At 40.4% G+C, this 16,447-nt stretch overlaps 1 protein-coding gene across 6 annotated transcripts in view; it reads right to left on the bottom strand.

The window, feature by feature from the left end:
- Window positions 1-16,447, bottom strand: part of NEDD4 (NEDD4 E3 ubiquitin protein ligase) — a 100,604-nt gene that overhangs the window by 57,233 nt on the left and 26,924 nt on the right. The window contains exon 1 of one of the 6 annotated variants that reach the window (XM_075897296.2): window positions 11,606-15,047. The exons of 3 other annotated variants lie outside the window; for them this stretch is intronic. In XM_075897296.2, the coding sequence (XP_075753411.2) occupies window positions 11,606-13,156 (1,551 nt within the window). In that variant the 5' untranslated portion in view covers window positions 13,157-15,047. Of the gene's footprint in view, window positions 1-4,474; window positions 4,613-11,605; window positions 15,048-16,447 lie in introns of those variants that run through there. 2 more of the 6 variants (XM_006112492.5, XM_075897299.2) reach the window with 2 other exon arrangements.

Here is a 16,447-nt window from a genome sequence, read left to right as displayed (position 1 = left end):
TTCAAAGTGTCAGTTAAAACAGTTCAATCTTTCCTGAGAAAGTGGTTAAAGAAAAATGTGCTTTGCTCATTCTAAATAGATTGTGGTAATTTTTATTTTAAAAGTCCAAACAATCCCATACTTGTGAGCAGGTATTTAAACTAGATATGGAGAGGCACCCTTTCTGTCTAAGATGCTCTTGCAACTACCACAGAATGCACCCAAAATTTGACCAAGTTATAAGCTCTTGGCCCGGGGAAAAGAAATGCAGTTCACCCATGCTTAAGTTTGCTGGACTTCTACAGAAGCTCAGGGATTTCTGGGATGCAAAGCAATGTACCACGGGGCATTGGGACAGGACCCAGGATGCTCTGTGCCTCCACAAACTTCTGGGGCAGAAGAAGAAGAGGAGTTAGGTGGGATAGTTGCCCAGAGTTTCACAGCTAACAGCCCTGAAGAGTCCCTGCGCACGATTAACGTAGCTCAGTCATGGAAAAGGTGGTGAAGGGGGTTTACCCTGCTATGCAGCTCTGGGTTGCTGCAGAGCAGGATTAGGCATCAGACCTGAGCTCAGGGAAACTGTCCGCTGCTGTAAAGGTTGACACAGCTTGGAGCACAAAGCTGTCAGTTTTGAATGGAGAGGGTACAAGACACAGCCCTGGAGTGGAGGACCAGGTAAAAGAAATTGGGACTGGATCCTGGGATAAAAAGGAAACTGGGTGTTAAACCTAGAAATTGGAATTGAGATCGCCACTCCTGAGGATTAAGACAGGCTAAGTGAGAATGGAACTTGGACAGGACCAGGGCAGAAGAGTCAGTGCCCACTAGAGCACATTATCTTCCAGAGCCTGGATATAGGCTTCTGAGTTAGCAAGCATCTGTGAAATCACCTGGCACAGTGAGTGTCCAATTCCTTTCTCGTACTGATCCATATAACAGTAGTAGGTTGTCATCCTTGTCAGTTATTCCATTAGTTCAAGTGACAGAGTACTGTGTGGTTGAGCTAAAGGTTCTAACTGAGATGAGTTTTGTTTTTTAAAGATACCAAAGACAAACATGACATTTACAGGCTGGTAAGCTTAACTTCAGTACTAGGAAAATTGGCTGAAATTTTAAGTAAGAAAATTATCTGTAGTAAACAATTATCAGATACATACAGGCACATAATGTGTTTGTGAAGAGTCAACATGGCTTTTATAAAGGAAGATCAAAGCTCATTGATCTATTAGAATTCGCTAAGGAGGAAAAGGGGTCAACACACACAGACCAGGGTAATCCAGTGGATATAATGGTACTTGATTCAGAAAACCTTTGAAAAGGTCCCTCTCTAAAGGTTCTTATGTAAGATAAGCAGTTATGGGATAAGAAGGTAGGTCCTTGTGGATCAGTAACAGGAAACAAAAGGACAGGAATAAGCTGTCAGTTTTTACAATGAAATGCAGAAAATAGCAGGGTTGTCTAAGAATCTGTATTGAGACCAGTTATGTTTAAAATATCCACAAAAGATCTGGAAACAAGGTAAAGAGTGAGATGGCAAAGTCTGAGTAATTTTGTATAATCTTCAAGATAGTGAATCCAAAGCTGATTGAAAAGATTTTAAAAGGCATCTCAAAACTAGGTCACAAAATGCAAATGACATTCAATATTGGTAAGTGCAAAAAAAACCTATGGGAAAATAATCCCAACTATACGTATTGGATAATGGGTTCTAAATGTACCACTAAAGAAAGACTCTTTGAGTTTCTGAAAAACATTGGCTCAATGTGCAGTAGCAGGAAAAAAAAAACCAGCAGCTAGCAGTGTCAGGAACCATTAGTAAGGGATAGGTAAGAGAAAATATAATTCCAGTATATAAATCCATAGTATGCTCACCTTGAATGCTGTGTGCAGTTCTGGATGACCCATCTTAAAAAGGATATATTAGAATTGGGAAAAAGTACAGAGGAAGGCAACAATAATTATCAGGGCTCGACAAACTAGGAGTAGATTACAACCCGGAAGAGCCGGGTTCAGGTGATCTGCGCATGCGCAAAACAATCTGCGCATGCGCAGATCACTGGACAGCGCGGCTGGCAAGCGGGGCTCGCCACAGCTCGGCGAGCCCTGATAATTAGGAATATGAACAGCTTCCACATGAGAGAAAAATATTGGCACTGTTCAGTTTAAAAAAAGACTGGTAGGGCGTATAAACTCACAAATGGTGTAGAGAGCAGTGTTTCCCAAATGGTGTTCTGAAGTGAAAATAAGGGTTCCGCGAGGAAATTCCATTACAATCACATTTTGATTAAAAAATAATTATGAATATTATGTGATTTGTTTTAAATATGTTCAATTAAACTAAATGTTGATCTCATTCCTTGTTTAGCCTTTGTTTATTATTATCCTTACTTATTTGTGGTCTACTTTTTCAGCTCCATATACTAGACTAATTAGGAGTTCTGCAAAATTCTTTTGATTTTAAAAGGTTCTGTGGCCAAATAAAATTGGGAAACACTGGTGTAGAGAAAGTATTATCTATCTTTTCAAATCAACACAAGAGCCAGAGATCATCCAATGCAATTAATAGTCAAAAATTTTAAAATAAAACGTAACGAAGTACTTCAAAAACAGAGTCAACCTGTGGAAGTCATTGCCAGGGGATGTTGTGAAAGCCAAATCATAATTAAAAAGAACAAACAAGTTACGTTTGGGGAGGATTAGCCATGAGATGAGAGTATCCCTAAATTTGTGACTACCAGAAGCTGGGACCAGACAACATAGGATGGATCACGCAATCACCTGGTTCTATTCATTCCTTCTGAAGTATTTAACTGGCCAGAGACAAAACTGAGCTAGATGAACCATAGGTCGGACTCTGTACAGCCATCATTCTAGTGATGGCACCACAAAAGCCTGTGAAGGAATTAGAAATTCTGCCTTCAGAGTAGTGTCTGAACAGCAAGCAGTAAAAGCATGGGGCCACATATTAACAGTGAGGATAAAAAAAAAAAATATTGAATAGGGACTTGTTGAACAAGCATTTTTTTCTATGCACCAAAGGAGGCAAAAATCCAGTGTGGGGGAAAAATATATAATTATGTAGTTATAATATTATAATGCATATGCACATGGACAACAGGGTCAAATTAAAGTTTCAGAGGCAAACAATTCTGGTATTTCCTAATTTTTCTGAGAGAGACAGAGAGAGAGAGAGAGAGAGAGAGAATGAAAACTGGAGTTGTTATATTAATTTTCTTCCTGGGATTCTTTTGTAGAGCACCTATAGTTTCAGTTTAACTTTAACATGACTTAATGGAAGTTCCTCTAATGAATGCTTACCTGTAGTCTCATTCAGAATTGCCACTTTCTGATACTTTTTAGAAATTAATGGTCTCAGGATTTTGCATGTATTCAAGAACTCCTCCTAAACCATAAGAGCTAGAACCAACCACCAAATTAGGTATGTAGCTGCTTCTTAACCTAACAAACCAAGGTCAGGGTTTGGTTGTGCCTGGAAAACACAAAGTGCCAGGAATGGGACTGTTTAATAACATGGAAAGGGAGGGGACAGAGCGGAGGGACAAACCAAAGGCACAGAGAAGAGAGACGCAATACTGAGAGTGGCCACTGGGGCAGAGCCGGCCCAAGGTACGGGCCCGCTGGGCTAGCACTCAGGGTGCCCCACTGTCAGGAGCTCCACGTGCCCGGGGCGGGGCCACGCATGTGTCGCACTCCTGGGAGCAGCACCATGCTCGGGAATGGCTCAGGCCAGCCCTGCACTGGGGGCAGTTGCAGGACAGCATGGCCAGCAGCAGCAGATTGAGTAAGGAGCCCCGCTACCCACAAACGCCCTGTGGAGAGCCTGCAGCCCACCGGGGTGGGGCTGGAGGAGAGGGCAGTTTCCCGAGTTTCGGCCCCACCCCAGACAGCCTTCAGGCCCCCCGGGAGGCCATTTGCTCAGACTGTAGAAGAACTGCTTTCTGCTGTGGTCCTGGCTGCCCGTATACAGTTTCATAAACCATGGGAGCAAAGGATAGGCTGGGTCGCCAAGGATCACTATTGGCATTTCAGCATCTCCAATTTGTAATTTTCTGGTCTGGGGGAAAGTTTAGGAAGTATTCAGCAAGCTGCAAACTGGAAGATGCACATGTCCGGGCAATAAGGAGAGCACAGCAAAGGGAAGTGCAAGTCAAAGAGACTTTGAAGGACAGTTTTGTGAATGACTAGTTTTGAAAGTCATGCTCTCAACAAGGTGTCCCTGCATTCAATGTGCTTGCCTATAACCTCTCCCTTGCCACCTTCAATGCAAGCAATAAAGAGACTGTTGCTCATGTGTTTTATTTAGGGAACAGAGCATGGACAGAAAAAGGAGTTCGGGGGGGGGGGCACTTCAGAGGTGTGAGAGATCACAATTATGAGGACAGCCTTTTGCTTCACTTCCAGTTGCCTGCATGCTTCTCCTTTCCTCATGCTCTGCTTGTATCTGCTCCAGCCATGTATTCCTCCACTCACTTACCCATTCTCTGTCCAAATTGGAGGACTGCATTTGCTTCTTGAACATCTCATCCCTAGTTTGTTTTCTTTTGCAGATGTGTGCCAGGCAGACAGCTGACGGGGCTAGGGGAAATATGCAACAGATTCACTGCTGTTCCCACTGTAACAAAAAGTGAAGGGCAGACTTTACAGAAGATATTGTAGAATGTAAAACCTAATCTGTTAGAATAAAAAGGTCTTTCTAAAGACAACAAGAATGAGCTATGTACAAGGTCAAGTTATACTTTAAGCAGCTACTATGCAGCCAATACACTTCAGAGTTCTTAGAGAAGCTAGCAGGCAGGAGAGGGTCCGAGCATGGCGGTAGAGGCTCATGTGGCACCCATGCATTTGGCACCCCCCTTTTGTGGGGAGAGTGCAACTTTCCCTTTCTGCAGGAACGGGTGGAGAGAATGGGTCTGGATGTGGTGGCAGGACAGAGGTCCAAGTCATGCTTCATTAGGGATTAGCAAATAGAGGTTTACTGCAGAGGCATCAGCCAATAGCTTCCCCTGCTTCATCCAAGTTCCTATGCGAGATCAGTCTTCTCTGAATTGCACAGAGAGTGTGATAGGGAGCAGATGCTGACTGAAGGTGGCCAGAAACCTGGACCTTTTGCTGCAATGATGCCAGACCACTTATTGCTGGCTTGGTGTGGAAAGATGTCATACTACGGAAGACTGAAAGCAAGTCCCCCCAGAAACATTGTGAGAAGGATTAAGGTGGTTCTTGTATGAAAGCTTTATGGTGATGCACAGAGAGGACTCCTGCTCAGTCCCCAGACAGACATGTTAATAAGCTGGGAGTGTATCCCCAGAACACTACGTAGACAAAGTAGCCACGATAGATCACACCCAATTGTCTTAACCCATTTTTAACAAGATAAAAAAACGTGAATCCATTACATCAGAAGTGCCCTCCCCAAGATCAGTGTCCAACAGACATCCTGGGAGAAGGGGATGGTCTCCAAGATTATAAAGAGTTCTTGGCTTGGACATCAGTTGCCCCACTTGCCTGCTGACCATTCTCTTCCTCTATATGCCGCTGACTGAGGCTGCCCGAGTGCCTTCGGAAGAATCCACAAACTGGCTAGGGAAGCTGATCAGGTCCGCGCAAGAATCACATGCAATTGCTCATAGAAGAAGCATGTTTGAAGCGATGCTCCAGACTGTTTGTTGTCCTTTGCCCTTTGGTATGGCTTTATTTTCCTTTATTTTCATGCATCCCTGCTGGGCATTACTGGTGAATCCTCTCTCCATGCCCTTCGTGATCATGGCAGTTATCTGCATTTATTTTGTTCATAGGTCTGTGAGAACAGATTCCTCTCCCACAAAAATGCGTGCAGAAGATCCTGGACCTCAACATGTTGGTGCTCAGCTGCAACTCTGGGAACTCATGGTCAGGTTTACTGCCTGCTCTGAGGTCTGCTCGCCACGCTGGCCACAAAGTAAATGAAATTTTAAATTTTCCCAGGGCTTTTCCTATTCACCTGGAGAGCAGAAGAGTTCAAAATCGTGACCAGAGCGGTCACCACTAGGCATTCTGGGAAATCTCCAGAAAACCAAGAACCTCTACTTTCAAAGCACTGTATCTGAACGACCGCAAGGTTAATGATGATCGGTCAAATTTAGCATTTGCTCCTTGTAAAAGCAGAAGTACAGAAATCAACTTTAACAGCCACTGAAGTAGATGGAATGGGCTTGGTGGTTTGTTCGGGGTGTGTGTGTGGGTGGGGGGGGGGGAATTAACTTAATGCAGCTAATTTTAATCTAAACTCCAAATGTAGATGAGGTCTCATTTCTCCAATAGCCAGCTCTCACACACTTACTTTACCCTGTCTCAAACCCCATCTCTGCAGAGTGGGGAAGAGGGAAGACAACAGAGCAGGACAACTTCCCCTATCAAAGAGAACACATGGCATTTCTCAAACATATCCAGCAGCAGCCTGCACACCAGGCATGTAAAATCCTGTTTAACCAGTTAAACATGAGTTTAACCAGTTAACAAATCAAAGAGTGGTCCAGCCCAGCCTGGCTGGAGCACCTAGACCTGCCATGGAGAACCCAGGTCTGCAGCAGACCTGATGGGGCTGGAGCAGCCCCCCTGCCCACAGTAGGTGGTGAGCTGCTCCAGCCCCCACTGGTTAACTGGAACGGGCAAGCATCACCCATTAAGGGTGATGCTTATCGGTTACCTGGTTAACCTTTCACATTCCTACTGTGCATACACTGCCACACACCTTAGAAACATAGGACTGAAAGAGACCTCAGGAGGTCATCGCGTCCAGACCCCTGCCCAAAGCAGAACCAATCCCAACTAAATCAACCCAGCCGGGACTCTGTCAAGCTGAAACTTAAAAACCTCTAGGGATGGAGATTCTACCACCTCCCCAGGTAATCCATTCCAGTGCTTCACTACCCTCCTAGTGAAATAGTTTTTCCTAATATCCAACCTAGACCTCTCCCACTGTAACTTGAGACCATTGCTCCTCGTTCTGCCATCTGTCACTACTGAGAACAGCCTCTCTCCATCCTCTTTGGACCCCCCCCCTTCAGAAAGTTGAAGGCACTCCCTCTCCCTCTCCCCCCCCCAGCCCCTTCTGCTAAGGAGTGGAGCCAGCCCGATGACTTAAGATTCAAAGTGGTTCCCTTGTGAAAATTATTGCTCACTCCTGGACTCCTCTGACTTACTAGTTAAATAGTGGTAGCCCTGAAACCCCACTCTGAAACCAGTTAAATTCCAGGTATAAGTACCGCATGGGCACATATCACCCTTCTCCAGCAATAAATAGTCACAGATTGCTCCTTATATCCATCCAATCCATCTGTTTGCCTGTGTCTCTTGATCAATGTGAGTCTAAGAGATAGGACTTCATGCTGAAGTCTGATGCTCAACGTATCTTAAGTCTGACAGTTTCTACAGGAACTTCAGAAACATTTTGCCCAAGTAAAACTCACTAAGGAATACAACAAGTTTTATGGTTACCAGTATACTCTGGTTCACAGGTGTTTGAGACTTCAAATGTAAAGTTTCCTTCACACAAGACTAGTTGTACAAAATCTTTCACGAACTCTTAAGTGAGAGTTAAGGGTTTTTTTGCTTCAATATGTTTCATTCACTAAACCTGGAATACTAGCAAAATGAGTCAAGTAAAAGTAAGAAAAGGGAAACTAACATTATCCTCAAATTTTTAGATGTACCTTTACTTCTAATACAGAACTATATTTAAAAAACAAACAGACAGATTTCCCAGCTTAGTCACAACGTTCACATTTTCAAAATAAAAATGGTTCTGATCCAAAAGGAGCGATTAACCTCATGGTTGTCAACATACCATAACAGCAGAAACTATACTGTAAGCAAACGACATCTGAAGAAGTAGATTTGCACTACTACTTCACACTCCCTCATCACAAATTGGGAATATATCTTTATAAACAACTGGGAAACTTGTTCTCTCGTCTAATCCCATATCTTGAAAAAGCTTAATTAAATGAACAATTTAAATCAGTTCAATGCTTCTGCTACAGAATAATCTCTACCCCAACTGAGAGGCATAGAACTTAAGTCAGAAAGTGATGGCCATGCATCTCAATACTGCAATCAAGGTATTTAAGTCCTCTCCTCTTCCACACACACCACAACTTACAGCAAGGTTCCCTTAGTATATTTCAAATAAAGATTATTACAGAGACATGGCACAGTCATCCTCCCAACACTTTTCAACTCAAATAGTTTAAGGCCTGCTGTCACAGAAGTGAAGTTTCTCACTAAATTTTAAAAAGCAGACTTAACAAGCTGTTGATTATGGAGAGCAGGAAACTTGATACTATGTGGCTGAAGGCTAGTAGCTAGGAACTGCCAGAAAAGAATGCATAGACCTTTCACTGGTTCAGATACTAGAGTCTCTAACCAAAGCACTGATTTAATTTCATGACTGCTCTGCACAGATAGTTGACATTACTAAATGCTACTCCCATATCAGTTTGTTAAATTTGAATCCAGACTCAGCATATCAGTATACTAAGCCAGACTAACTGGAGTCAAGAGAAATATTTTGGGAGTTGTTTTTAAATGAGTCACAATACACTCACTATAATTAGATTTACTATATAATTAACTATTACAGTAGAAATTATTTTTTAAAAGACAACTATGATACATGTATTACTGATTATAGCAAGAAACTTGTTAGAACCATAAAGTCAATTCAATCTTCTCTTTTTGCCTATTTAGGTAAGCTGTTTTACAGAACTGTTTGTAAAAGCTCATTTTACATTAAAAGGTCAAGGGTCAATTGAGGAGAGAGGTCTCAGTGCATGTTGTCTTACACAAAGGACCTGAAACTCACTAATTGCTGCAAATCATATTTAGTGTTCAGTTTTCAAAAGGCAGCAAGCATTCGGATTTGCATGAATAAATCCAGGTAATCTGCATGTGCATAAAATGCCTGTTCACAGTTGAGGATGATTTGAGAAATATACTTCAGCCCCTTTGAAATTTGGCTGTCCAGGATCACATTCCTATGTTTTAACCATCAAGCTTAATGCACACGGATAGAAAAATGCAACCACCACCAAATACAAAACATGAACATTCTTCAAGTAATAGACACAAGCTACTTGCTACAATGCACCCAAAGCTGCCAGAATCATAGGCGGGTTAATTCATGAACTTGATTGCCAGGAAACACAATTACAGAACATTTCTTTAGAAGTCTGAAGTTTGCTTGGAATTTTTATTCAAGCCCTTATTTTCACAGGCTGGATTTCTAGTTTGAATTTGCAATAATTTAGTTTAAAAAGAACAAAGCTGTAAGTGAAACACCATAAAAAGGGCACATTAAAGCACTAGGTTCCAACATTTTTTTCATCTTCTCAAGGCAATTTCTCTACCTAGTAGGGAATATTTCACAACCACAATACTACTGAAATTTATGAGAAAGAATTAATGGACACAAATCAGATATCCAAGAAGGCAACACACAGACGCCTGTTGTGGTACATTTTAATTTGCCCAGGCACTCCTTAATGGATATCAAAGTCACCATATTATTTCAAACCAATTTCAAAAGCCAACTCAACAGGGAAACTACAGAACTTAATTTCATTTACAAGTTTAGACTTCTGTTGTAGGTATCAAAAAGACTTTGGGTGGATGGCCTGCTACATTCCACATCCTAATGACATAAAAAAACTAAACAAAAGGGTACTCAGAATGGGTACTAAGCTCTATTAGCTTCATTTACCATGGATACTAATTGACAATTTCTTTCCCCCTTTTTCCCCCCCCTTCTTTTCCCCTCCCCCGCCCTCTTTGTATTTATTTGAAAACTGGACCCCTTAAACTCCATTCATCTGAAGAAGTGGGTTATGCCCATAAAAGCTCATTATACAATTTACATTTTTGTGAGTCTCTAAGGTGCTGCAAGACTATTTGTTGTTTAAGTTTTACTGCAATTTAAGTAAGAGTTCCCTTGCTGATTTAAAATATTCTAGTACAATCTCATACAGCCTTTTTTCCCCCCCAACAACAAGAATACACACTAGGGATGTAATAGTGTAGCTGATTAACCAATTAGCAAGAGCTTATCGGTTAATACTATAGACTACACATATTTCCCTCCACTGCTTTGCCAGTAAATTTTTTATCAGGCTGGCCAGCAGCCTGGTTCTGTCCTGTCTTGTGATGGATCTGAACCCTGTCTAGACAGGGGCTGCTACCATTGTGCACTGCTGCCTCTATCAGAGGCAGCAGCACTGGGCAACAGGCAGCTAGTCCGTGAGGGGAGCTAGTTTTTAAATGCCAATGCGGAGTGGCGGGGAGCTCCTCAGGAGTGAGGCCAGAGTACACTGGCTGCCAGCACCGCCCCAGGAACTATAGAGTAATTGACTGATAAGAATTCATGACATTACTCAACTATTCAATTAACCGATATTTAACATCCCTAATACACACTGGTAACTTATGATCTATTGTGATGATTTTTCTGTCAAAGTTTATAATTCAGACCCATATTTTAAGAGGATTTTTTTCAGTTAAAGTTACTGACAGGGATTTTAAGAAAGAAGATACACTGCAAAGGAATGCAGACTTGGGTCGAAATCAGGTAATATTTTCACTGAAAACTAAAATCTGCAGGATAAGATTTCAAGGTAATATTACAACAACTCTAAGATTAGTATTAACTGTAGATCACTAGCAGCTCCCCTTTCATTTGTATCTGGAAAGTGGTACAATAGTGGAAATGTCAATTCACTAAGGCTAGTGTGTACTTACAATTCCAGTATACAAAAATGCCTATTTATACTATTGCCAATTTTTGTTCATAAGTAACAGCATTATGCAAGTCTGACATTTTGCAAGAGCTTCTGAATGACTTTCAAGATCATTTAAATACATTTGTAAACCTACTTTTCTTATGGTTCTATCATTATTAACAAATATAAGTTTCACGTTGAATACAAGAGAACAAATTTCTGAAGTTTAGCTTGAGAGGAGTTTTATTACTCAAAAGTTAAAACTACTAAACTCAAGAACTAATTCAGACTGCAATGTTGTTGGAAAAGATATTAAGTTACAGAATAAAGTTCAGGCTGAACTAGTGGTTGGAGAAAAAAGGGGAGGAAACACTTAAAATTCCTGTGGCTCAGGGTGTATACAGATACAAATAGTATTTTACAGTTGCTCTGCTCAAATGTTACTTTTAATTAATTCTCAACACAGCAAGTTTCTGCAAAAATTTTTAAACTTACATAAAATAAATAAAAGATTATAGTAACGTATTCATTCTTAGGCATCTTTAAATAGTTATTTCAGCAACAATTAGTTCTGTTTTGGATTAACAATACAGTTAAAGTTTTAACTCAAATTTGATTTTAAGTCAAGAACTTAAACATGTAGATTACTACATAATAAAGTAATTTACATGCAGATAAATGGTTTAAATAATCAGTTATGATTCTGAATTAATATCTGAAGTTCAGGTGCTTTACTGGGAATTTTCAGCTACAAAGGATATTATACACTAGAAGAGACCAAATTATTACAAGCTATCATGCTATTTTCAGATCCACTGGCAGTTTTTCTTTGAAAATAATACAAAAACCCTCACCTTACAGGGCTTCCACAAAGTGCTACTTGATGATTCCCTTTTGCAGGTACTGGAATTTTTTTGAAAGCCACTAGTTTTTCTGTCATTTCCCGGTGTGAACTGTATGTGCAACTGCGATGTCTCTGCCTTAGGATACTTGTATTTAAGACTGGATAAACAGCAAGAAACTTTCTGACAAGATCCTTCTAATGAAACACTTCTTTGCAGGTGGGTTGTCCTCATTTGTGTATTTGGTCTTTCTAATTCGCTAATAAGAATCTGATACTCAGAATGTTTTTTAGAGGGCAAACATGCAGATGTGCTACGTATCAGTTTTAAATGAGAGCACTTTGCATCAGAGTACAAATTTAACTCCTTTTCTGATAACTCTGGACTGCAACAACCATTAACCGTTTCATCCCTTGATGCAGATTCTCTTTGCTGAGTGAAATGAACTGAAATACAAGAGAAACTATCAGATGGCTTTTGTTCAACTCTACTTGTGGCCTGATTTTTGTCTTGTAATGAATTATTCAAGTAAAGGGGTCTAATGTCTCTAGTGTCACCAGGAGAGCCAACCGTTTTAGACAGTCGAAGTCCACTGACTGATGTTGAAGTGAACCCTGTAGAAGTTGCTTGATCTTCATTCTGTGCCAGTTCAGTAGGAGAAATAACTAATCGATGTGATGTTTGATAAGGTCCTCTGCTTGGCAGGGGACCCAAACATGTTGGAGAAGTTGGTGGGGTTGTCGAAGGATTCCTAGGAAAGATTACCAATGATGAAAAACGCCGTAGTGGAATTTTAGTTTTCCTCCTCATTGGCAATTTCATTTGCTCCAAACCATCTTGATCAAAAGCAGTATTATTTTTACTTCTACATGAAGTTTCCTGAGATATATTGTTCCTATAGGAATTACATTTGTATGCCGTGCTTCTATATGAAGAAGTACTATATACAATATTACTACAGAAAGTATCACCACCTGTGGAAAGAGTGCAACTACTACTGTCACTGATGATACTGTTGCTGAATGAGTCTCCATCACTAGTGATACTTGCACACGATTCATAGTCACTCCCAGTGCTACTGAGGTATCCAGTGTTATTGGCTGCAATATCACCTAGATTAGTATTGCACATGGTAGCATTGCTTAAATGGCTGCTACTATTTAACATATTAGATCTGTAATCAGCCATATTCCTGCTACAAGTGTTTCCTTCATTACCAACACTGATGAAAGGGTCTTCACTAGCAACTACTGCATCAGATTGAAAACATTCACTATACCTTCTAGACTGCAGGGAAATCTGCAGTGAGGTGCTCTTTTTGTTGTTCTTTTGCAGTGAAGAAACAGTTGAATGCTGCTGTTGATTAATTATTTCCTGCATTGTAGTTGGAAAGCCAGCTTGCCTGGGAGTCAGCTTCATTTCTATAATATCAGGTGCAGAATTCTGTGAAGGTCTTTGGAAATACACATGAATGTTACTATCCAAACCATCGCCAGAGGTTTCTGATAACGGATCAGTGTTGCTTCTTCGGGCTGCAAAATGCAATCTTAACTGTCGTGCCATTTGTTCTCATTTGCACACATGTTAGCAAGTAAGAACCATAAAGCTCCTTTTGCAGAAAGGCTAGAGGCAGCTGCACAGAATTGTGATCCAGTTCAAACACATTGCAAAAGTGAGATCCCATGAAAGATGCAGCCTTTGTCCCTATTTCGGCAAGACAGTAACTAGCACCTCCTAAAACAAGTCAGCCATTCCTTGAACTGTGGTTTCTGGGCTGTCTGTAGACAGAATGCAATCACTTAAAAAGCACTTGATTTCCAACGACCATCAAGATTAACTCAGCTGCCGTATACTGACACGCTGCCAAACTTGTTTCAATGTTACCTTCTGTAATGTACATAAATGAATATAACCCAAGAATATTCCAGCTCTCAGGAGTTTAAAAACAGAAAATTTTGCAGCACTTACACTAGCTTAACCAACGTGTCTGTGCTCTCTGCGGCAGCGTATGACTACTAATATTTTTACCCACAGGTTTAGAATTACAGGAAGTTGGTAGCAATGAAGTCCCATATAACAGAGTATCAAATCTAGGATTGAATTGCCAAATAGTAACCCATGCAAGTAAACTACATCTGGTTATGCAAAAACCAATGAACTAAGCCATTTCATACTAACAAAAGGTTAAAATTAGAGTTATTTTGAGAGTCCTAAGAAAACTACTGGAATTACACTTAATATGGTTCACAGTTCATGGAATCCTACAGTGCCACATTACTTCAGTTTTTAACAAAGATATAACTGGGTTAAATAAAACCATAACATTTCCTCCTGATTAAAAGCTTGTCGCTCAAGGTTTCAGTGAAGCCCAGAGGTTCTTTTCTAGTGAGTATATTTTAGTCTTTCAGGTTAAAAGTGTGCTGAGTTAGACTTTTCACACTTTTACAACTTTTTACATTTCAAACTCAAGTGCTTAAATTGTTGGTCAGCAGTCCATGTTCTGGACTAACGTCTGGTTATCTACGAATTAGAGAGGCAGAGTATGAAATGTTCAACAATGCTTTTGGTGTGAAATCTTCAGGTCCGTACCTACAGAGATTTTATATGTATTTATCTCACACACACAGTTCATATGAGGTCTTTCTACAGCTGTACAGTATATGCTGCATATTTAAACAACTGCTTATATAGCATACAATTCACAGATGAAGACTACTCCAAGCTACATTCCATAAGGTACTGTATGCACACTGTACAGTAATCTTATACATTCACAGTTAACTACAGTAACAAGAATAGAAAGGAGGTGCAATTTTAATAAAGTGCTTTGAGAGCCACTATGGAAACACAATTAGACTAATCAAACTAAAAATATACTGGTAATTTTCCCCAAAAATGAAAGACTAAAAATGACAATTTCTCCAGGCATTTGCCATATTGACAGAAAAGGCCCTTTGCTGGCACCTAGTGGGACTTTTGGAAAAAATGTAGTCTTGCTGTGAAGTGTCAATAGCAGTGAACAGAAATGATACTTCATGCAATACTAAATGCTAACATATTAAGAAGGAATGAATTACTGCTCTGGTAAAGCTCAAACAGGAGGAGAGAACACTAGACCATTTATCCCTTCATCATAGGTCAAACTGTTGGATATTTTCTGCTCAATATTTACATGACCTTTTCTATATTTTTGGTTAGTATGCAGTAAAAAGAACAGCTTTATCCCCTCTCCAAATAAGGGCCAGGACTAAAGTTAACACTACTTAGTTTGCACGCAAACAAGGTTTTTTTGTTAATACTCCAAGGTTCATTTAACCTCATTACCCACATTTTAATGGCTAGAAATTAATCAACATATAATAGCTTATTTACTGTCTTTTTTATAACAAACAGTTCAGCTATTCCACCAAGCATCACTAATCAAAGTTACAGTGTGGGTTTTCAAAGAGCTGTTTTGGTCACAGGTTCAGAAAGTTATGTATAACCATTAAGTAATACAATTTTTTTTTTTTTGAGTTTCAAGTTGATAAAGAAGAAGCCTTAAAAAAAAAAAAAACTAGAAACAAAGAGACTTAAGTATGACTCGGTTAATTTAGTCTACAGGTTAACAAAATTAAACTTATCAATTTACTTGAGGGGTGGGAGAAAGAGAGGGTAAAAGAAATGCTAGGCTCCTGGGCAAGGTGACTGCATTCCCAGAAGGGGCAGGACTGAGAATAGCCAGCCCTCAGCCTCACCCATAGACTGTGCTGGGTACTTCCATCCCCCGCAACCAGCCCTCAGGAGTGTGCTCCTCAGGGCTGTGACCTCTATTTAAAGGGCCTAGGGTTCTGGCCACTATCACTGCTGCAGTAATAGCAGTAATGGCCAGGAGCCCTGGGCCCTTTTGAATTGCCAGGCCCTGGGACAGCTGCCTTTTTTAGCACCCTCCCACCATCGATGGGCCTGAAGTTATCCAAGTCTGCTATAGAAAGTAACACTCTGATAAAAGTCTTAGCAACATTCACCACAAGAGAATTAGACTTTTAAGCATGATGTCTCCTCCTTTACTAAGAGCTATGCTAAGTAAAGCAGTCAGAGGTTTAGTCATGTAGTAGTATTTTTAGATTTAAGTGTGTCCCTTCACACTAGATAATACGTTTCTTGAAGCATGATCTTCCCTGGTTACTTTGATAATGAAATTACTTCAGATCCATTATGGTCTGGTTGATCATTGGCTTACTGATGTATGTTGCCAGCTCTTTCCTCACATCAACAATCCTGTTTTAAATCTCACAATCCAAGATTTTTGCAATAGTAATGACTACAGTTCACTGGTACTTTCCTCGCTGCATAGGTGTGAATACTATGTACTGGGAACACTTTCTCCCACATTAAACTGTTCTACTAAGAAGTAGTAACCATTGTTACCAGTCAGTATCCAGATTGTGAAGAAGTGCAATAGCAAAACTTATGTCTCACATAGTTTAACAGTTACCCAATTATGGATAGCAAAACCAGCAGTGTCTGGCCACCTATAGGTTTCTTGGCTAGTCACTGTCAATCCATCAGCTACAAAAGAATCCTGCTAGTGAATACAGCTGGACCTGACAATCTTGTCATTTAGCAATGAGTTCAACACAGAAGCCTTATTTACTTCCACCTCTCTCTCCAGATTGCTCCACTTCATGAGCATTACTGCCATGCTTGCTTTCTAAAAATCACAATGAGGAACTTCACAAGACAAGAGGTTATAAAGCCCTGAACTGCCATTCTTTTGACAGATTCTCAGAGGCTAGTGCTAATAGAGAATTTTGCCTTTTCTCTAATCTTAGGCAGATGAAAATACATGCTGAAAAATAATCCATGAAGCTT

This window comes from Pelodiscus sinensis, chromosome 14, assembly GCF_052426305.1.
Source record: "Pelodiscus sinensis isolate ZL-2025 chromosome 14, ASM5242630v1, whole genome shotgun sequence".
NCBI lineage: Eukaryota > Metazoa > Chordata > Testudines > Trionychidae > Pelodiscus > Pelodiscus sinensis.
Note: the sequence above shows the minus strand (reverse complement) of the source record. Positions and strands in the feature narration are given on the sequence as shown.